The sequence below is a fragment of the Euleptes europaea genome, chromosome 1, assembly GCF_029931775.1.
Source record: "Euleptes europaea isolate rEulEur1 chromosome 1, rEulEur1.hap1, whole genome shotgun sequence".
Taxonomy (NCBI): domain Eukaryota; kingdom Metazoa; phylum Chordata; class Lepidosauria; order Squamata; family Sphaerodactylidae; genus Euleptes; species Euleptes europaea.
The window spans coordinates 122,502,855-122,525,887 of NC_079312.1; the positions used below are offsets into that span (position 1 = coordinate 122,502,855).

The 23,033-nt window shown below is 41.0% G+C and overlaps 1 protein-coding gene across 1 annotated transcript in view; it reads left to right on the forward strand.

The window, feature by feature from the left end:
- The window catches only part of LOC130479159 (myosin-4), a 38,409-nt gene that overhangs the window by 8,751 nt on the left and 6,625 nt on the right, over positions 1–23,033 (forward strand). The window contains exons 4-30 of the mRNA XM_056851506.1: positions 3,330–3,357; positions 4,255–4,375; positions 4,480–4,572; positions 4,686–4,749; positions 4,839–4,937; positions 5,343–5,446; positions 5,528–5,666; positions 6,265–6,383; positions 6,511–6,660; positions 7,175–7,345; positions 8,618–8,924; positions 10,027–10,043; positions 10,188–10,253; positions 10,597–10,684; positions 10,775–10,892; positions 11,593–11,716; positions 11,803–11,939; positions 12,440–12,695; positions 13,106–13,348; positions 13,449–13,625; positions 13,711–13,856; positions 13,971–14,061; positions 14,152–14,541; positions 16,400–16,526; positions 17,639–17,757; positions 20,002–20,198; positions 20,936–21,119. Coding sequence (XP_056707484.1) covers positions 3,330–3,357; positions 4,255–4,375; positions 4,480–4,572; positions 4,686–4,749; positions 4,839–4,937; positions 5,343–5,446; positions 5,528–5,666; positions 6,265–6,383; positions 6,511–6,660; positions 7,175–7,345; positions 8,618–8,924; positions 10,027–10,043; positions 10,188–10,253; positions 10,597–10,684; positions 10,775–10,892; positions 11,593–11,716; positions 11,803–11,939; positions 12,440–12,695; positions 13,106–13,348; positions 13,449–13,625; positions 13,711–13,856; positions 13,971–14,061; positions 14,152–14,541; positions 16,400–16,526; positions 17,639–17,757; positions 20,002–20,198; positions 20,936–21,119 — 3,875 coding nt within the window. The remainder of the gene's footprint in view (positions 1–3,329; positions 3,358–4,254; positions 4,376–4,479; positions 4,573–4,685; positions 4,750–4,838; positions 4,938–5,342; positions 5,447–5,527; positions 5,667–6,264; positions 6,384–6,510; positions 6,661–7,174; positions 7,346–8,617; positions 8,925–10,026; positions 10,044–10,187; positions 10,254–10,596; positions 10,685–10,774; positions 10,893–11,592; positions 11,717–11,802; positions 11,940–12,439; positions 12,696–13,105; positions 13,349–13,448; positions 13,626–13,710; positions 13,857–13,970; positions 14,062–14,151; positions 14,542–16,399; positions 16,527–17,638; positions 17,758–20,001; positions 20,199–20,935; positions 21,120–23,033) is intronic.

Here is a 23,033-nt window from a genome sequence, read left to right on the forward strand (position 1 = left end):
CACATCCTGGATGCGTGCACCCGATAAACAGCAGATCTCTCGGGACAACAAGTCAGGTCGGCATACTTGAGACTCTACCCTTCTCAGGAGGGAATCCCCAATTATGAGGACACACCTCTTCCTAAATTGTGGGGCGGAAGATCGAGTCTTCTCATGCGCAGGAGCCTGAGGAATTTGGGGGGATAGCCCTTGTTCCAGTGGTCCAGAATCAGTATCTATTGGGAGATCCTGGAACCGATTGCTGAGCAAGAGAGAATCAGGATGTGTCCTGATTTTCCTACTTCTGTGGGCCACATTCTTCCATGCATCCTCCTCCTGTGTTGCTTGTACCTCCATTTGTTCAGATTCCTTATTCTCCTGCTCCTGTTGCTCACTAAAGAGAGCTTCATGAGTTCTGTCCATGAACTCTTCACCTTGCTTTAAAAAATGGAGCGTGGACAAGCGTGCCTCAAGACCCTGTATCTTCTCCTCCAGCAGGGCTACCAACTTACACTTGCTGCAAGTGTAATTAATGTTACCTTCAGGTAAAAAGACAAACATGCCACAGCTTCAGCTCCCTCACTAGCCACAGTGCTGTGATCCATTTCTGAAGTTTATTTCCTAGGCTACTCTGATAGTTCCCCTGACAAACCTTCTTTCAAGACTCCCTCCTTGAAGAAGTAAAACACTCAGCACAAAAAAATAAATATTACAGAGCCCCAGGGCAAGAGCTTGTGCCTCTGGCAAGCAGAGCCTGTTTAAATACTCTCAGCCCCACCCCTCAGCAATCAAAACCCCTCAGCAATCAATCACCTTCAGCCAGCTACAGCTAGATAAAACAACAAAGAGAACCAGTCAGAAACCCCCCTCCAGCAGGCTACAGGCACTTACCCACATTCGTCTCTCAGGGTGAGTACTGCAAAGTTAGCCAATTACAGAGCAGCATTTAAAGGGGTGGGGCTTGATTTGAACTTGGGAGACTGTTTTTCTGTATTCATGCCTCCATTAGCATACAGTTTTGTCCCTGATCATTCCAGCCAATGCATACAGTTTCCCCCAACCCGGGTTACTTTGTTCCTGGCTGAAACGGGGAATAAAATAGGTTAAAGCAACCATGCATAAATGACCATGATGTCACTTCAGGAAGCTGAAAGGGAAACATACATGAACCAAATCCCTAGATGATGCTTGGAAGCGAATAAACCACACTAATTGAAGCTCAGACAGAATGCATTGCCCAGGTTAGGAAAGGCACTGCCAAGTCTAAAAGAATGCCTACATGGTAAATCCAATCAAGGAAGCTATCAAAAGTAAAGAGGATTCTTTTAAAAAGTGGAAGGTCTGCCCCAATGAATTGAACAGAAGGGATGACAGACTCTGGCAAAGCAATTGTAAATCAGTAATTGGGCATGCAAAAAGAGACTATGAGGAGCTAAAAACATCAAGACAAACAATAGATATTTCTTTAAATATATCCAAAGCAACCCTAGATGTCACAGAGCTGGGAAAAGTACAGAAGAGAACAATCAAGATGATCAGGGGGTTGGAGCACCTTCCCTATGAGGACAGGCTGAAAAGTCTGGGACTTTTCAGTTTAGAAAAAAGATGACTAAGCAGGGACATGATACAGGTTTATAAAATTATGCATGGGGTGTTGAGAGTTGACAAAGAGATCTTCTTCTTCCTCTCCCAAAATATCAGAACTCAAGGGCATCCAATGATGCTGATCGGAAGTAGATTCAGGACAGACAAAAGGAAATACTTCTTCACACAACAAGTGATTAAAATGTTGAATTTGCTGCCAGAGGATGATGGCCACGGGTATAGACAGCCTTAAAAGGGGATTAGACAGATTCATGGAGGATAGGTCTATCAGTGGCTACAAGCCATGGTGAATGAAGGGAACCTCCATGTTTAGATGCAGTCAACCTCTGAATTTCAGTGCCAGGAGGCAACATCAGGGGAAGGCCTCAGCCTCTATGCCCTGTTTGCTTGATGTCCAGAGGAACTGGTTGGCCACTTTGTGAGACAGGATGCTGGAATAGATGGACCACTGGTCTGATCCAGCAGGGCTCTTCTTATTTTCTTATGATCTCATAGCATTGGTGTGGCACCAGCTCCCCCTATTTCCCCCAGCATTTCCTCACTACGACCCAGCTGAGCAGCAGTGAGTAGAGCTGGTGGGAGGTGTTAGATCTCCTACCCAAGTGGGAGAGCTGGCCTCCCTACTTACATGTGGAGAGTAATAAGACACATACTAGAAGACTGCAACCAAGATGCACAAAGAACAACACTAAAGTGAGGACCCTCCAATATAGACCTTGGGTAGGGTTGCCAGGTCCCTCTTCGCCACTGGCAGGAGATTTTTGGGGCGGAGCCTGAGAAGGGCGGGGTTTGGGGATGGGAGGGACTTCGATGCCATAGAGTTCAATTGCCAAAGCGGCCATTTTTCTCCAGGTGATCTGATCTCTATCGGCTGGAGATCAGTTGAATTAGCAGGAGATCTCCTGCTACTACCTGGCGGTTGAGGAAACCAGCACAGGAGCAAAGTGTATACAAAGTGCACAAATTTTTATAAAGCTACCAAACTTAACATATGTTTAGATACTTTGTATGTTAAGTTTGGTAGCTTTATAAAAATTTGTGCACTTTGTATACACTTCGCTCCTGTGCTGGTTTCCTCATCCGCCCGATATTAGTACAGTGGTGCCTATTTCTCCTCCACTACCTGGCAGTTGGCAACCCTAACCTTGGGTAGGGAAACAGAAACTAGCTCTTGAGAGCTCACTTAAGTATATACATACATATAATTCCATGTTGGACTAATGCTAGTAGATGAAATGGCTTTTATTTAAAAAGAATTCTGTTGTTAAGCATTTCCTAAGACACTTGTTTTGAGGATAAAAGAGAGAACTGTAAAACACTTTTCATAGTACTATATAAAGAACACGTAACAATCTTGAAGCTAAAGACACCCCCCTTCCCGGTCCTCTTTTCTGCGTCCACAAGTTCTGTATCAGATTTTACCATCTGTCCAAACAAATGTCTGTTTCCCTCTCATCTGTAATTTCTGGCTTACCAGGTAAACAAAGACCTAAGTAGATGTGGAACTATGCAAACATTATTTTCATTGGGTATAACCTATACACAATTACACAATGAATGTGTACGATAAACTTAAGTTTAGACTACTGTATTTTAAATGATGAGGTTTTACTGCTAATGTATTTTGGATGGCCGTAGGGTTCTATTAACGTTTTCTCTCTATTTTTTTTTATTGTTTCACATTCATTATGTTGCTATGAAAACATCTGGCTTCATTCAAAATAATTGTTTTCTCATCTTTCCAGATCGAGAGAACCAGTCAATTCTGATCACGTAAGCATTCTTTCTTAATGCCATATGTATGTATATCTTCTTGAAGTTTGTCCTAATGCATTATCATTGTGTTAGGAAAGGTATCATGACACCATTGTTATCCTAAGATACAACTACAATATATATATTTTAACTTGGTTAATAATCACTCTAGCTCTAGAGAACCTTGGTTGGGAAAGAGGGTCTGGTGGTCTCTAACAGAGAATTCCTAGCATCCTTGCAAAACAGCCAGTCCCAATTTTCTGCCATAGCAGGTTAAGCCGGTATAAAACAAGGATGTGTCACTGGCAACCAAGATCACATTAATTCATGCTATCGTATTCCCTATTACTATGTATGGGTGTGAGAGCTGGACAATGAAGAAAGCTGATAGGAATAAAGTAGATTCCTTTCAAATGTGGTGTTGGAGGAGAGTGTTACGGATACCCTGGACAGCCAAAAAAAAAAAAAAAAAAACAGTGGGTTTTAGATCAAATCAAGCCTGAACTGACCCTAGAAGCTAAAATGACTAAACTGAGGCTGTTATACTTTGGACATATTATGAGAAGACCAGAGTCACTGAAAAAGACAATCATGCTAGGAAAAGCTGAAGGCAGCAGGAAAAGAGGAAGACCCAACAAGAGAGGGATTGACTCAATAAAGGAAGCCACAGCCCTCAGTTAGCATGATCTGAGCAAGGCTGTTAAAGATAAGACATTTTGGAGGACATTGATTCATATGGTCGCCATGAATCGGAAACGACTTGACGGCACTTAACACACACACATTGTAGTGTTAACAGGGGACACAGTCATTGACTTAACAGAACATAGAATATATAATCTCAGTTTTATTATTTTCAGGCACTGAATCCTGTTGTTGTTGTTTTTAATTGGTTTTCTTTTTGCCGATCAACAGCGGAGAATCCGGTGCTGGAAAGACTGTGAACACGAAACGTGTCATCCAGTACTTTGCAACAATTGCCGTTGCAACTGATAAGAAAAAGGAAGAAGCGGCACCCCAACCTGGCAAAATACAGGCATGTGCCCCCACACACACACCAGTAATAAATGACACATGATTTTGTGCCGCTACTCTATGACCACGAAGGTAAATAATTTGGGAATACTATTTACATTGCAGGGGACCCTTGAAGATCAAATCATCAGTGCCAACCCATTGCTGGAGGCTTTTGGAAATGCCAAGACTGTGAGGAATGACAACTCTTCACGTTTTGTAAGTTTTTTTTGCAGAATCTGAGCACTGGCCTGCATTTCTGAAAGTCCGGTGTGCTCCTATAGTATGTCTTTAGCAGAGCATATTAATGACATGCCTTTTCCATTCTATAGGGTAAATTCATCAGAATTCATTTCGGTACCACAGGCAAACTGGCTTCTGCTGATATTGAGACATGTAAGGGACTTTTCTTTAGAGGGACAAAGATCCACCTTCTGTCCCTTTGGATTTTTATTGGGTTACTTCTGTTTCTCCTTTCTTTTCAGATCTTCTGGAAAAGTCCAGAGTTACTTTCCAGCTGAAAGCTGAAAGAAGCTACCACATTTTTTACCAGATCATGTCCAACAAGAAGCCAGAACTCATTGGTAAAGATAATGTTTGACATTTTTTAGTAGCAGCAGCAACTGGGTATTTAAACGAAGCAATGTGAATGAACCTGCTCTAGGCTAGCCAGGTCCCTCTTCTCAACCGGCAGGAGATTTTTGGGGCGGAGCCTGAAGAGGGCGGGGTTTGGGGAGGGGAGGGACTTCAATGCCATAGAGTTCAATTGCCAAAGCGGCCATTTTTCTCCAGGTGATCTGATCTCTATCAGCTGGAGATCAGTTGAATTAGCAGGAGATCTCCTGCTACTACCTGGCAATTAGTACAGGAGCCCCTGTACTAATTTCCTGTACTAATTTCCTAATCTCTTGATACCAGTACAGTGGTGCTTATACTTTTTTCCACTACCTGACAGTTGGCAACCCTAACCTGCTCTATTCTCCATTTAGAGATGCTTCTGATTACCACCAACCCTTACGACTTCGCGTTTGTGAGTCAAGGAGAAATCACTGTCGCCAGCATAGATGATCAAGAAGAGCTGATGGCCACAGATGTAAGTAATGTGCAAAACTGAATTTGGGTGGGATCTACCTGAAGTGCCTTCACTTACAGAGCTTGCTAATTCAATTGACAGAGTGCCATTGACATCCTGGGCTTCAACCCTGAAGAAAAGACAGCCATTTACAAGCTTACAGGAGCTGTAATGCACTTTGGGAACATGAAATTCAAGCAGAAGCAGCGTGAGGAGCAGGCGGAGCCAGATGGCACTGAAGGTACGAGTGAAATCCACTTCAGAACTCCCAGTTTTATCAGGGTAACCATCATACTGAGATACCTAATCTAATGTGCAGGATATATTATGTCATTTATATTCAGATGACACAGTACTTTATATGTCTTGGTAAAGTGGTGTAGCTTATTATATCTTTGTCTGTATTGCATTAGTTTATTCCATTTGACCGTACAACATTAATGAAAAGTTCAGTCATAAGAATTAATATGGATAGAAGAGGAAAAAATTAATGCTAGGAAGCATAGGTTTAAGGAACAAATCGTTGAATGAAAAAATAATAACTCTTCAAATGTAAAATAATAATAACTCTTCAAATGTAATAACTGTTCAAATGTAAAAATGAATGTGTGGATGGGAGATCAAGTTTCTTCCTGCATATTACTTCCATGTATCCAAGGGTGATCCGTACCCTCCATTATGAATTGTGTATACAGGGGATTATCAATGTTCCGCGTTACAATCATAAGCTGTCTACACATAGGACCCTTAAAATGCAACGGGGTATTGGGATTAATGGTCTAGAAACATTGTCTTTCTATTATGCGTTGATGATCTTTTCCTGTCATCTCTGAGTTCAGTTGCTGACAAGGCTGCCTACCTCATGAACCTCAACTCAGCAGACCTGCTTAAAGCTCTGTGCTATCCTCGAGTCAAAGTCGGCAACGAATATGTCACCAAAGGCCAAACTGTCCAGCAGGTGATGACGGATGAAATAAAATCTGCTGTTAGATTTTGCCACATTATTAACCATTTGTTGTCAGAGGTATCATCCATCTGCTTTGTATTCTAACTTTCTGTTTCCTGTTCACATTCTACTGCTTTAGGTGTACAATAATGTTGGTGCTCTGGCGAAGTCTGTCTTTGAGAAGATGTTCTTGTGGATGGTTGTTCGTATCAACCAGCAGCTGGATACCAAGCAGTCAAGGCAGCACTACATAGGAGTGTTGGACATTGCTGGTTTTGAGATCTTTGATGTAAGGAACACAGACTTTGTGGAATGGTTCTGGAAAGAGAGGGGGATCCTAACTGCCAGAGTAAATCTTTTCAGCACTTAAGGGTTTCATTTAATAATGCTCTGAATGCAAAGGCACGGAAGGAGTGAAATTGTTTCCGAGCTGTTGGCTGGAGAGGGAAGTTTCTGGCACAGATTAGAAATTGTAGAAATAATTTGGTACGATGACTCCACAATTGAGTTGACTCATCAACTCAAGGCATCTTTGGAGTGTAAGCTATGTCTTTGAAAGGATAAAAAACTGTGTTCAGAGAAGATGAGCAATCATAGGCTAATGATAATATTAAAGTATGAGCAGATTTGATATGATAACGTAAGATAACTATGAAAAATAAAGACACCCTTTTTCTAAATGTTATACATACCTTTAATACACAAACCTACTGAGAAGGAGGGCCTGTACTGATAATAATTAGGAATCTGAATTAAAACATTTGTAAACATTGTGGTCTCATTTGTCAATTTGCATCGTCTAGTACAACAGCCTGGAACAGCTATGTATCAACTTCACCAATGAGAAACTGCAACAGTTTTTCAATCATCATATGTTCGTACTGGAGCAGGAAGAATACAAGAAGGAAGGGATTGACTGGGAGTTTATTGACTTCGGAATGGACTTGGCTGCCTGCATTGAGCTCATTGAGAAGGTCTGGATAAAAATAATTTGATTGATTGATTGATTGAAAATATTGGTACGCCATCTTTCTGCCCAAGGCAGCAAACAATCAGTGTTTAAAACAGTGTTTAAAATACAGATAAATATCTACAAAATATTTTAAACTATTAAATATAACATATTAAAATGTAAACATATATGAACAGGGAGGAGGGTCAATGAGAGTTAGTGAGGGCATGCCAAACAGAACAAAACATTCTTCACCCACTGGTGAAAGACAGTGATCATGGGAGACATATGTATCTCCCTGAGCTTTGACACCGCAATGGAAAAGGTCCTTGTACTGGCTGGGCAGGTGGGCCAGGCTGCTACTGCAGCACGGTGCAGAGGGAGCTGAGGGAGGGAGTGGCAGGATGCGAGGGACACACAGAAGCCAAAACCTCTACAGCCGGACGGCTGCACTAAACAGTGGAGATAGCCGGGAAAGCAAAGCCCCATAAACAATCCAAAAGTCAGTCCGGGGCTGTACTTATCAAAGGCTAAACAGCAGTGGCGTCAAATAGGCAGTCCCAGGTCAGGGTCACTAGTAAGTCAGCAGGTTGATGTATAAAGTCAGTCCAAGGTTGCAAGCTAGAGTGGTGTGTGGCTGTGTGGCTGATGCCGGAGTTGCATCTACGTTTCAGCTGGGTTTTGCCACCCCTTAAATCTGGCCGGTTATCGGAGTGAGCTTGATCCTGCCATTACTCACTGTCATCTTCAGCCGTTGTGATTTCTTTTCGTCTGAGTAATCTCGCCGAATGCCGTCTTTCACTAAGCAGCTGTCGCTGCTTTCTTCTTCGGAGCTCTGTGGGGCCAGTTTCTTGCTGTGACTCATCAGCTGTCTCCCTCCCTCTGGCTTCCGAGGAAGGCTGGAAGCCATCACGCTGTTTAGCTGTTGAAGCCTCTACCGGCCCTTGTAAATCAGCCGACAGGTTCTCTGCCACGTTTCCTGGAGGCGTGGTCGGCTGTTCCAGTTCTTCTGCTGATTCCTCTGAGTCCATCAAGGGTGGGGGGGGCATGACAGTCCTTTAACCTGCATAGCTGCCAAAATCCCTATTTTTGGAAGACTCAAGTTCATGTTTAATTCTGTACATGAATAGGTACACAAAGTTATGTACCTTTGCCTAAGGTCACAATGTAGGGCTATGACTTTCATTAAGTTAATCGTATTAAATTATGTTTACTGAATGCAAAGTTCAACAATACTAAATAAATGTTGATTTGATTAATCTAAGGTTATGTATATCTGCTGTTTTCCCCACAGCCAATGGGCATTTTCTCCATCCTAGAAGAGGAGTGCATGTTCCCCAAGGCAACGGACACTTCTTTCAAAAACAAGCTGTATGACCAGCATCTGGGCAAGTGCAAGAACTTTGAGAAGCCCAAGCCTGGCAAAGGCAAAGCAGAGGCCCATTTCGCCCTGGTGCACTATGCTGGCACTGTGGACTACAACATCTCCGGCTGGCTGGACAAGAACAAGGACCCCTTGAACGAAACCGTTGTGGGGCTGTTCCAGAAATCATCCATGAAAACCTTGGCCTTATTGTATGCTGAACGTCCTGCTGAAGGTGGTATTCCTGTGCCTTAGAACAGATTTATAAAGAAAACTTTAATCAGCACCTGCCATGTGATGAGGTGCTATGGCAGTGCAGCCCATAACTAAGTTCACAGTGAACTTCATTTAAAAGTAGCAGTACTTTCTCCTTTGCTGATCTCTGAGTGGATCAAGCTCTGTTCCCAAGTTACAATGGACTAGGCTTGCCAGGTCCCTCTTTGCCACCAGTGGGAGGTTTTTGAGGTGGAGCTTAAGGAGGGTGGGGTTTGGGGAGTGGAGGGACTTCAGTGCCATAGAGTCCAATGGCCAAAGCAGCCATTTTCTCTAGGTGAACTGATCTCTATTGGCTGGAGATTAGTTGTAATAACAGGAGGTCTCCAGCTAGTACCTGGAGGTTGGCAACCCTACAGTGGACGCATGTATAGAATGTACACTTGATTTTTTAGCATACGTATGTTAAGTAATTCTTATGTTATATTAAATGCATGTACAACTGAATGTGCGATTGAGCCCCTTCGTTTACCCAGGTGCTGTTCCCCAGTTTCTCTTGTAAAGGAAATGTCACTTGGCTCTTTCTTACATAGAGGCAGGATGTATTTGCATTAACTGTAGCATGGTACAGTATTGCTGAGCTCTACTTTTTGCTGATTGCCCTGCCGATGCTAGTAACTCCTGCATAATTAGCAACTTAAGTAATTTATCAGTTTCTTTATTCCTCAGCTTGATACGTATATTCATGAAATAATTCATGAAATTATTGTCGAAGGCTTTCACGGTCAGAGTTCATCAGTTCTTGTAGGTTATCTGGGCTGTGTGACCATGGTCTTGGTATTTTCTTTCCTGACGTTTCGCCAGCAGCTGTGGCAGGCATCTTCAGAGGAGTAACACTGAAGGACAGTGTCTCTCAGTGTCAATTATATATTACTCTTCCTTCACACTTGACACTGAGAGACACTGTCCTTCAGTGTTACTCCTCTGAAGATGCCTGCCACAGCTGCTGGCGAAACGTCAGGAAAGAAAATACCAAGACCACGGCCACACAGCCCGTATAACCTACAAGAACCGATGAATTCATGAAATTGTTTTATTTATTTATTTATACCCTGCTGTTCTTACAGAGGCTCAAGATGGATTTGTAAAGCATAAAAACAATACAATAAATAAAAATAACACTATAGTTCAAACTACAAACCTTTCATAGATATTAAAACTAGTCACATTTAATTTTTATTTTTTTAAAAACTGCATTTCTAATGACCTTTTCTTTGATCAATTAGAGGGCGCTTCTAAGAAAGGTGGCAAAAAGAAGGGTTCCTCTTTCCAGACTGTGTCTGCTCTCTTCAGGGTAAAGTGCGATTTTTTAATTTATGAAATTGAACATAAATGTGTCAGAATGTGTAAACTCAAAAGAAAACTGAATGAAAAAAATCTGTATGTAAAAATCATGGATCAAGACATTCCAAATATACATTGTTTACAAAGGAACACAGCTTTGGGCTGATAGCGGAATCCCACGAGTAGATATAGATTCCTGGAGGAGAAATATGAATTAGTTTTCTCTGCAATAGCTCCTCCTGACGAAGTGGTAGGCTGCTGATCAGCTTCAGAAATGGCTTGCCTGTGTGGCAGTCCAAGGGAATTGTGCTTCATCCACATCTAGATTGTAATACCAGCTTCTGGTCCCACAGGAGAACTTAAACAAGCTGATGAGCAATCTGAGGAGTACTCACCCTCACTTTGTGCGCTGCCTCATTCCCAATGAAACTAAAACTCCCGGTAAGATATTGAGATGAAAAGAGAAGTGTGATGCATCAGTTTCCCTCGAGTCCTACCATGTAGCACTAACCCACGCTCTCATACTCTAAGGTGCCATGGAGCATGAACTGGTATTGCATCAGCTGAGGTGTAATGGAGTGCTGGAAGGCATCAGAATTTGCCGGAAGGGATTCCCCAGCAGGATCATTTACGGTGACTTCAAACAGAGGTTAGTTAGTATGCTCTACATGAATTTACTATTGTATCTCTTCGTTCTGTTTCAAAAGCTATTTTCAGCGTAACACAGTAAACTAGATTTTAAAGTCTCTTTTAAAGTAATTCATATATATAATGTACAGGTTAAGGAAGTGAGGATGGGACAAAGACATTCTGCACTTTACACAGAAATATATGATTTTTGTATGTGTATAGCATCGACTTTTAACAGCACAACAATGAAGCTTCAAGAGAAGCGTTATAGACTAGGTGGATGGTGACACAGTTCCTCATTAATTTGTTAGTAAACTAAAGCATATAAAGAAAGAGTTATCTAGGCATGAGACTGACATTCTGCAGCAAAATTTGGGTTTTTTTTTCTTACTGATGCTTACAAATGAAAAAGAAATGAGTGTTATATAACGATTTAGCAAAAGAAATGTGTGTGTGTGTGTTAAGTGCCGTCAAGTCGCTTCCGACTCATGGCGACCCTATGAATGAAAGTCCTCCAAAATGTCCTATCTTTGACAGCCTTGCTCAGATCTTGCAAATTGAAGGCTGTGGCTTCCTTTATTGAGTCAATCCATCTCTTGTTGGGTCTTCCTCTTTTCCTGCTGCCCTCAACCTTTCCTAGCATGACTGTCTTTTCCAGTGACTCTTGTTGTCTCATGACTTGACCAAAATAAAAATACCTGTAAGTTTTTCCTCAACAGGTACAGGATATTAAATGCAAGTGCCATCCCAGAGGGGCAGTTCATGGATAGCAAGAAGGCTTCAGAGAAACTTCTTGGATCTATTGATGTTGATCACACCCAGTATAAATTTGGCCACACCAAGGTAAAAATTTTTTGGGGGGGACAAGAATGAAACATCTGGCTTTGTTGGAACAATGACCAATATTCACAAATATTTTATTTCTCCAGGTGTTCTTCAAAGCTGGAATTCTGGGGACTCTAGAGGAGATGAGAGATGACAAGTTGGCCCAGCTGATTACACGTACACAAGCCGTGTGCCGTGGCTACGTGACGAGGCTGGAATTCAAGAAAATGATGGAAAGGAGGTAGCATTTTTTACATCTTTGACAGGATTCATGACCCAACAAGTCTAGCCACTACACAGACATGACAACACTATAAACTGCTATTAGGGCCACAAAGTATGTGGCAGCAAATCTGTGAATTTGCCATAGTATGCATATGTGGTGGGCACACATGGCCAATCCCAGCTCCATGGCAGAAGGAATTATATTTCTGCCATAGAAAACATGCATTTGCTGCACATATACCCTACGTTTTAGGGGTCCGTGTAACAAGTTTGAGAGGCAAACCTTAATGTTCTGTGTGAAGTAGTAAGATAGCATCACAAATTCTTACATATGGCCTCACCCCTTTTCAAATTCTGTTTCAGTAATATAGTATGAATGCTACAGAATGGGTTGAAATGAGGAGTGGAATGAATTGTAGACCAGAATAAATAAATTTCCCTAGTGGTTCATAGCACACCATATACTTTTTTTAATGGCATCACCTTTAAGAGGTTATGTTGTTGTCTTCCTTACAGGGAATCCATCTTTACTATTCAGTACAATGTCCGTTCATTCATGAATGTCAAGACTTGGCCTTGGATGAAGCTGTACTTTAAGATCAAACCTCTACTGAAGAGTGCTGAGTCAGAGAAGGAGATGGCCAACATGAAGGAAGAGTTTGAGAAAACTAAGGAAGATCTTGCCAAGTCAGAGGCTAAACGGAAGGAACTAGAAGAAAAAATGGTGTCTCTGATGCAAGAGAAAAATGACTTGCAGCTCCAAGTCCAAGCTGTAAGCATTACCAGTGACAATATACGTTTTTTTTGTTCTATTAATGTAAGTCTCGGTGGTATAGATTAGAAATTCAAGCCCCACAGGGAAATTTCCAAAAGTAAATTGTTTTTTGCATGTAAAAGCATGAAGACATTTTTGTTACATTAACCAGAAATATTGATCAATCTGAATCAGACTGCTTTGACTGGGCTAACATAACTGGTAACCATTACATCACTTCGCCCAATGCTTCAGTTTAGTCTCAACAAAGAACTACCCTGCCTAGAGAACTGGCCCCATTAATTTCAATGGTGGGAGCAAATCCATATGTTATATTAGAAGATTGGTTCAAACCATTGGTTCAAACCATGAAGTTCTGTATCAGGGCAATGAAACTGTTTTGGGAAACACATGTTTTTCATCGGTAGGAATCAGATGGCTTGGCAGATGCTGAGGAAAGATGTGACCAGCTGATCAAAACCAAAATCCAGTTGGAGGCCAAAATTAAGGAGCTGACTGAACGAGCAGAAGATGAAGAGGAAATGAATGCTGAGTTGACAGCCAAGAAGAGGAAGCTGGAAGATGAATGCTCAGAGCTGAAGAAAGACATTGATGATCTTGAGTTAACACTGGCCAAGGTTGAAAAGGAAAAGCATGCCACTGAGAACAAGGTACTGCCCAGAATACAGTCAAATCCATAACAAATAGTCAGAATGAACTAGTGTCATTGCATAATATGACTAAATTCTGGATCTATTTCCATTCTAAAAGGTAAAAAACCTTACTGAAGAGATGGCAGTTTTGGATGAGAACATTGCCAAACTGACCAAGGAAAAGAAAGCCCTCCAAGAAGCCCATCAGCAGACCTTGGATGACCTGCAAGCAGAAGAGGACAAAGTGAATACTCTGACCAAAGCAAAGACCAAGCTGGAGCAGCAAGTGGATGATGTGAGCACAACAATGTGGAGAATAACAGCTATGAGCTGAAGGTGAATTTCTTTTGGCAGGGTCTTTATGACTTCTTTCTCTTCAGCTTGAAGGGTCACTGGAGCAAGAAAAGAAGCTTCGCATGGACCTTGAAAGAGCCAAGAGGAAGCTTGAAGGAGATCTGAAGCTGGCCCAGGAATCTACAATGGATTTGGAGAATGACAAACAGCAACTGGATGAAAAGCTTAAGAAGTAAGTATCATTTATTTGGAAGATTTTTGAGATGGTCATTGTACCACACATTTAATTAGGACTCTCTACCATACATTAGATATGGACTCACACATTATGTTTTGTTGTGAAAAGGAAAGACTTTGAAATCAGCCAACTGCAAAGCAAAATTGAAGATGAGCAGGCCTTAGGCTCTCAGCTTCAGAAGAAGATCAAGGAGCTACAGGCAAGTTATATCATGTTCTCCATGGGACTGAGTGAATTAATTCATCTGTGGAGCATGTTTGACTCTTAATGGTTTCTTCCTTGTTTCCAGGCTCGTATTGAGGAACTGGAGGAAGAGATCGAGGCTGAACGCGCATCTCGGGCTAAAGCAGAGAAGCAGCGGGGTGATCTCTCCAGGGAACTTGAAGAGATCAGTGAGCGCCTGGAGGAAGCTGGTGGGGCAACAGCAGCTCAGATTGAGATGAACAAGAAACGTGAGGCAGAATTCCAGAAAATGCGCCGGGACCTTGAAGAGGCTACTCTGCAGCATGAAGCCACATCAGCTGCCCTCCGCAAGAAGCATGCAGACAGCTCGGCTGAACTTGGGGAACAAATTGATAACCTGCAGCGTGTGAAACAGAAGCTGGAGAAGGAAAAGAGTGAACTGAAGATGGAGATCGATGACCTTGCCAGCAACATGGAATCTGTCTCTAAGGCTAAGGTATGTTAAGGTACTTTGTATGGTGCTTCATCTTTACCAGACTGTGTCATAACTAGGGTTGCCAGCTCCGGGTTGGGAAATATCTGGAGATATTGGGGTTGAGTCTGAGGTGGGCGGGGTTTGAAGAGGGGAACGGCTTCAATGCCATACAATCCAATTGCCGAAGTGGCCAATTTCTCCAGGGCAACTGATTTCTATCGCCTGGAGATCACTAGTAATAGCGGGAGATCTCCAGAAACCACCTGGAGATTGGCAAGAAAGAATCTCTGTCACGTCCAAAACCTCACAAGTTACTGTGCTAAATTGCTGAATGTCAGCAATTGAGTATGAGACTTTTTTTGACTGCTGTAAATATAATGTAAATATAAGGTGTAAACATAGCTCAACATTATACTTATCTCTTAATTAAACTAACTGTAATATTGGCATTAAATTAATAGCTATAGCTCTGAGGTAAATACCCAGTAGCTGAAGGCTTCTGTGAACAATTGGGGTGGCTGAAGAAGGATCGAAAAAGGCATTTTGACCGGTATCCTGTACCACTACCAAACGGATAACAGCCTAGTTCACTACCAGACGGATAACAGCCTAACTTTAGTTCAAAAGAAAATCAACATAAAATTAACAAGAACATTATTTTGTGCCATTTTGCAGCTGTATAAAACAAATTTTTTGGATGTTATGTACATGGTGAAGCATATAACCATGATACTTCTATGTTAACATTATCCAAACAATAATGTGTCTACAACATATGTCTCATACTGAATAATTATTATTGTAAATATATTAATCACTATATGTTTTGTCAGTGGTTTACATTTTTATAATAAGCCTGCAACTGTAACTTTGATTACAACTATAACTACACAGTTGAGATTACTTGTTTGAATAATAATAATAATATTGTTAAAGCTTTAAGCAGAGAGCCTGGACTGGCAGTGGTTCCCTTCCTTACAAAGGATATTCATAGCAAAAAATATATATTTAGCTATGTGGTAGCAAGTTGGTAAAACCATGTTGTTGTGATAAATCAGATAAATGCTTTGCACATGTTGTCTGTTATCCTTCCACTCTCTTATGCTGACAGTGGTAGAAATGAAGATGGACATAAAGCATGGGAACTGGCTATTAGAGAGAGTGAGAGAAAGAGACTTTGATGTTATAGAAGTATAAGAATAATAAGTACTTTGATGTTGCATGCTATTCAGTTTTTTCTAGAAGACCAATTTTATTTCTGTAACAGTTCATTCATACTTGATAGTAGTCAAAAAGGGCAAGAGTCCAGTAGCACCTTAAAGACTAACAAAAATATTTTCTGGTAGGGTATGAGCTTTCGTGAGCCACAGCTCACTTCTTCAGATACAACTAGAATGTGAAGCCATCGGTCTTTAAGTAGAGGAACAGTATGTAAATGTGAATAGCATTGATGGGATTAGGTGTGATATGCAGAAGAGTCTGTGATGTCCAGGGGAGAGATGGGTGTGGAGAAATCAGCATTGGTAATGGGCCATGAATGCAAGGTCTTTATTCAGCCCAGGTAAATGCATTGACTTTAGTTTGAATATCAACTGTAATTCAGCAGTTTCTCTTTCCAATCTCCCTTTAAAATTCCTTTGTAAGAGAACTGCTACTCTTAAATCTGCAACAGAATGTTGCAGAAAGCTCATACCCTACCAGAAAATATTTTTGTTAGTCTTTAAGGTGCTACTGGACTCTTGCCCTTTTTGACTACTGCAAACAGACTAACACGGCTACCCACTGTGAATTATACTTGATAGTAAATGCCTTTCTTTGAATACAAAATATATTTGGCTCACATAATCAAATTTCTTCCTTTTGAACAATTCACATTTAGGCAAATCTTGAAAAGCTATGCCGCACCTTGGAAGACCAGCTCAGTGAGGTTAAAGCAAAGGAGGAGGAACATCAGCGCGCCATCAATGACCTGAGTGCCCAAAGAGCTCGTTTGCAGACAGAATCAGGTGTGAAACTTAAGCAAATTCAGCATTAATCAGCACCTTATGAGCATAGGAAGAGTTCTGCTGGATCAGACCTGGATTTTAGTCCAGCATCCTGTTTCTCACAGTGGCAAACAATTTGTCCTGGAGGGCCAACAGGCATGTCATAGAGGCCAAAGCCTTCTCCTAATGTTGCCTCAAAATACAGAATTACTTCCTGTTAGTCACCACCAATAATAGCCAATTGTGGACCTCTCCTCCATGAATCAGTCTAATCTCCTTTTAAAGTCATCTACGCTAGTAGCTGTGACTATGTCCACTGGCAATAAATTCAGCCGTTTAATTAATCATTGAATAAAGGAACATTTGACATCTTGAGAATAGCAAGTTTGTGCTATCCACTTCTAACCTGATTGAGGATTAGGGATGCCAGTTCCTGGTTGGGAAATACCTGGAGATTTTGAGGGTGGAGCTTGAAGAGGACGGGGTTTTGAGAGGGGAGGGACTTCAATGCCATAGAGTCCAATTGCCAAAGTGGCCATTTTCTCCAGGGGAACTGATCTCTTTTGTGTAGAGATCAGCTGTAATAGCAGGAGATCTCCAGCCACCACCTGGAGGTTGGCAACCCTATTGAGGATCCTTGATTAGTAAACTGATTTTTTAAAAGGCTTTTAATAGCTCATTGCTTCATTCAGCCTTATCCTGTTCAGAAGTCTCACCAATTTCAGTAGGGTTGCAGTTTTAGATAACTTCAGAATGGCCTGCCTCAGAAGGTCAGGAAGGCCCCCATACTGTTAGCATTTTGGAGAATATGCAAAATAGAAATGTCGAGGGGAGCATATTTATATATTGGATTGGATTGGAGCTGTAGTATATTGGATTGGAGCTGTAGTATAATGGAATAGCTGAGGCTGTCCTATTGCATTATTATGCTGTCTATGCTGCTCAAGATCAATGGATCAAGGAGCTATGCTGTCTGAATGAATTATTTTCTACATCTTGTAATCCAGTTTGAGTCCCGGCAAGAAAGGCAATCTCTAAAGTTAATTAATTAATTAATACTTGTGGCCACTATAATTTTAAGAATAATGTGCGATATTTAATTCTGACAATTTAATCAATTTTTGCTTAATCAGGTGAATTATCACGCCAGGTAGAGGAAAAAGATTCACTGATCTCTCAGCTCTCAAGAGGCAAGCAAGCTTTTACCCAACAAATTGAAGAACTGAAAAGGCAGCTTGAGGAGGAGACAAAGGTGTGGCTCTAAAAAAATTATTTTATGACTATGTTACTGGTCTTTGCTATTTAGTGTTACCAGGTATAAGATCATAATTCTGTAGACTTTAGGAAAGAAATGGACGTATCTGTTCCTTATAATTGCTCCAAACACTGCAGGACCTCGATCTCCAATACAGCTCCCAATATTTTTGTTCTTCCCATGTGCAATTTGGTAAAATATCCACCATTCTTATTTCAGAAGCATTGAGAGACTTAACATTCAAGAAAGTTCTTTAGACGTCTAGTTACGGCGGACTCCCCAACTTTCCAGTCTACCAGGAGCATAGCTGGACCACATTTGGCACCCAACCCCTCCAGCCATTGGGATTTCTTCTAACAAAGAGATAATGGGTTTCATTATCCTGGGTTGGAGCCAATGTTTCCTTTCTACTGTTTTCCTTTGACGATGAAAGACGTCATGCAATGAAGAAAGCATATGAAAGTTATTGAATCCAAGCCATAAATGCTGCTCACAGAATCAAAATACAGGAAGTTACACTGGATATTGAATTAAGCTATTAGAAAAGGCCAAAGTGGGCTCTAGCTAGGGTTGCCTTTTTAAATATTTGGGAGTAGTGTTTCAATTTAATGGGAAACAAAAGGGTCAAATACAAGCTGCAGCACATTCTGCGCAAAGAAGCTCCAATGCAATACTTAGATTTTTCAAAACCCAAGGGGGAGGTTTCATTCCATCTGCTATTAAACTATATCTGGCTAAAACCTTACCCCAACTTATGCATGGAGCGCAATTAGGATCATTCAGTAACTTCACAATACTAGAAAGAGTCCAATCAAAATTCCTAAGGGCCCTGTTCAACACTCCCAAATGTACTCCCAATATGGTTCTGAGATGTGAGGCTGGTCTGCATAGGATTGAAAGTAAGGTTTGGATAAATGCTATCAATTATTGGTTAAAAATCCACCTAAATCCAACTGGGCTATTTTTTTTTAATAAATATGTTTTATTGATTTTAAATTATAAGTGGGATACAGAAGGAAAGAGGGGTATGGGAATAAACATAGGAAAAATCACAAAATAAGTAAATGCATAAATATTGTACCGTTTTAGTATATCTAGCCCTACCACCTTGTAGAGTAAAGGAAAAAATAGGGAAAAGAAAAATGATATTATTTACATATCATTATGTTAATATCTGGGCTATTAACACAATTTTTATCCGCAGTACCATATCCATCATGGTCTGATAGGATCATTAAAAAATCATTTACAATTGGTCTTGATCCACAAAACCTGATAGAGTTGGAACTGAGGAAAGCCAAATCTGCGGTCCATCAACGTCTCACTGATATAGAGCTTCAAAATGACAATGCTCTTCTCCCTAACTACTTTAAAAACCTCAGGTCATGGACAGGCAATTACTCAGCCCCTTATCTAACCTCAATTGCTTCCCCAACACTGGGCCTTTTCTAGGGCCTGATTTGATGCCCTTCCATCTGCTGTACTCTCAGGAAGGTTTCTTCACTGCCCAAGGGAGACACGCAAATGTTTTTGCTCCATGGATATGGTAGAGACGCTAGCACACATTTTGCTTCATTGCGAACATTATAATGATGCCAGAAATCGTTTAATCACCCCCCTCCTATCTCAATTTGTACACTCTCACACCTCTGAGACTTCCTTGGTAGAATATCTATTGAAAGATAGGGTGAGCTATATCTCATATTCTGTAGCAAAATTTTGCTCCTATGTTTGCTGGAAACGGAAGACACTTACGAAGAACAAAGACCATATGGGTAAACCTTCAGACTAACTGGTACAGATGAGATGCTGTAAGTGGAAGTTGTATAATTTTAATATAGGATGTATATTTTAATGTATATTTTACATTTTATGTTGGCCTTTGGCTGTAATAAATGAATTTGTTTAGGGTTGCCCAGCTCCAGGTTGGGAAATACCAGGAGATTTTGGGGCAGAGCCTGTGGAGGGTGGGGTTTGAAGGGGGGAGGGACTTCAATGCCATAGATTCCAATTGCCAAAGCAGCCATTTACTCCAGGGGAACTGATCTCTGTCACCTGGAGATTAGTTGAAATAGCTGGAGATCTCCAACCACCACCTGGAATTTGGCAACCCTAGCTCTAGCCCATAAAATTATACAACTTAGCATATTTGTTAGCCCTTAAGGGCCACACTGTTTTTTATTGTTTTTACAACAGACTGTGGGATTTTTCACTACTGAACAAGGTAACTCTTTATTTCAGGCTAAGAATGCACTGGCCCATGCTTTGCAATCTGCTCGTCACGACTGTGACTTGTTGCGGGAGCAATTTGAAGAGGAGCAGGAAGCCAAGGCTGAGCTGCAACGTGCAATGTCCAAGGCAAATAGTGAGGTTGCCCAATGGAGGACCAAATATGAGACCGATGCCATTCAGCGCACTGAGGAACTTGAAGAGGCCAAGTGAGTGCTGGTAGTTATGGTATGCACATTTGTGCGCCTGTGTGTGCATGCACCCGTGTGTGCACAAGAGTGAGGGGAGTGGGAGAGAGGAAAATATAACTATGAAAGCATTAACTTCTCAAAAGTGTGTTTTGTATATTCACAAAAGTATATTTGCACAAAAACACAATCTGTCTTTATGTGGAATGGAATGCAGAAAAACAGTTAAATGTATCAGAGTTCACAAACAAAACAAACCATGTGCTTTTTGTTACTGGGGGCAGAGTAGCTGCAGGATATGTTTGCATTATAATAGAGTGGCAAGATGATGATTGAATGAAAAAGTGTATTTGTGCTAAATATACTGTGGTCACAGGTCACCCTAAAAAAAACTTCAAATGATTTGCCAACAACCAAGAATTATTTACTTATTAAAACATTTATTTATTTTAATTTGCTTCATTTATACCCCACTTTTCTCCCCAATGGGAACCCAAAGTGGCTTACAACATTCTCCCCCTCTCCATTTAATCCTCACAACAATCCTGTCATGGCCCAAGGTTACCTAGGAAGCTCCCATGGCAGAGTAGGGATTCAAATCTAAGTTTCCCAGATCCTTGTCCAACACTTTAACCACTATACCACGGTGGGTCTCATTTATATCATAAATCAATCACAGCATCCGTGAGGGGGCACAAAATGACTTTGTGCCTTTATTTTTCGTTGCTCACCATGGCCTGTATATTCCATTCTTCCAGGAAAAAGCTTGCCCAACGCCTGCAGGATGCTGAAGAACACGTCGAGGCTGTGAATTCCAAGTGTGCCTCCCTTGAGAAGACAAAGCAGAGACTTCAGAATGAAGTGGAGGACCTGATGATTGACGTGGAAAGGTCCAACGCTGCCTGCGCAGCTCTAGATAAGAAGCAGAAGAACTTTGATAAGGTAGTTCAGGCTAAGATCAGAAATTTGAAAATAGTGCCTAAGGTCCTTGTTTATATATATATATATGTGTGTGTGTGTGTGTAATAATAATAAAAAGAATATATACAAACTATAATATAAAATGAGATTACTACAAATAATATAGAATGAATCACCTTAACATATAAAACAGTAAACATTACTTTGCCCAGTAAAAGGGGGAAAAAGATCTCAATAGTAAATATAAGTATAAGCAGTGTATAAAAAGATAATATGCTGTGCTAATTAATGATCATCTTAGTTTTCTATATCTAAAATCTTATGATTATTTCATTGACCATTATATTTGTATCAATCCATATATTAAAATAACTTCTAACACAATACTACTGAATAGTAGGGTTGTGCAAAGAAAAAATTCGGTAAATTTCGGGTTCGGGTTTATTTGGCCCGATTTCTTTTTTTGCAAACTCAGAATAAACCAAATACCCATACCGGTAAATATCGGTATTTTGCTTATTCCCAGGTTTACTGAAAAATTCAAGCCCATTATAGTCTATAGGGAATTTTTGAAGCTCCTGTGGGGGCAATTTTGGAGGGTAGAGTCCCCAAATTTGCAGCATGGCTGCAAGGGACTCTCCTTAGATGGTCACCCAAGTTTGGTGAACTTGGGATAGGGGGTACAATTTTATGGGCCCGCAAAGCGTTCACCCCCATCCTCCAGGCATTTGCGAGCCAAGCTTTCCATCAGTTTTCAGGTTCAGAAGTTCAGCATTGCCGAGGACTGGCAGAAAGAGCCAATTGGCAGGCTGGTGCCTCCAAGTCTGGTGGCTCCCTTCATATCTGGGGTGCACAGTATGATGTCCATGCAAATTAGTTTCCAAACTGAGGAAAAAGGCTTAAATGCAAGAAAAAATAAGGCATGGAAAACATTTCTTTTGGTGGCAAATGACATCCTGTGAACAGTCCTTTATTGTGGTCATCAAAAATCTGATTTCAAGAGATGGTCACAGTGCAGGGAAACGAAGCCTCTACTTGGGGCAACCTTCAGTTTCAGAGCAGGTTTTCGGGGGGGGGGGGTCATAGCCAGCCGAAGTAATGACTAAGGCAGCTCTTGCGAAGAAGAGTTCTCATCCGCGAGGGTTAGCAGTCTTCTTAAAAAGCCCAATGAGCAGCTGAAGAAGCGGGCGTTTTTTAGTTGGAGAGTATATCCCTCTAGACGGGACTGGGTGAGCCCTATCTTTTAAAGTACAGATCAGCCCACTGCCTGGTTGGTCAGAACAAGTTGGCTCTGATTACATGACCCTGACCTCAAAAGGGCTCCAACTGTGGGGCCCTAACAAAACCAGTCAAAAAGAAGATAGAAAAATGGGAGAAAGCACAGAGACATGCATTTGAGCAAAGGCGAATAGCTGAACCTGGAAAAGCAGAATATTTACTTGGGGTTTTCTGGAATTGCCTATTCGGCTTTGGGGAGATCCCCAGGTTTTGGCCTTCAGTAGAATTGAAGCCCAAATATTGCCAAAAGGCTAATTTCGGAGTTTTCCCCCCAAGTCCGGTATATCGATATGCACAACCGTACTGAATAGACATGATGCTGAGTTTTACTAAGATTCTACTAATTGTTCCAAATATTAGAAAATTGAGTTTTCCCCATCTTATTTTTCATGGAACTCTTTGATTGGTATTTTATTCATATAGCTGGTCAGTTTTACCATTGCTGCATATTCTGCTAATTTACTCTTTCGATCTTCTTTATCTTGGCACTTTTCTGCCTTCCATTTTGTTGCAAATGTTACTCTATTTGCTGTAATCATATATTTGAACAGTTCTTCTGAGGTTTTTGTAAGATGCCCAGTAGCATACTCTTTGCTTCCACTGGAAATTTACATTTTAATTTTTTTCTGAATTTCAGCATGTATCTCTTTCCAATAT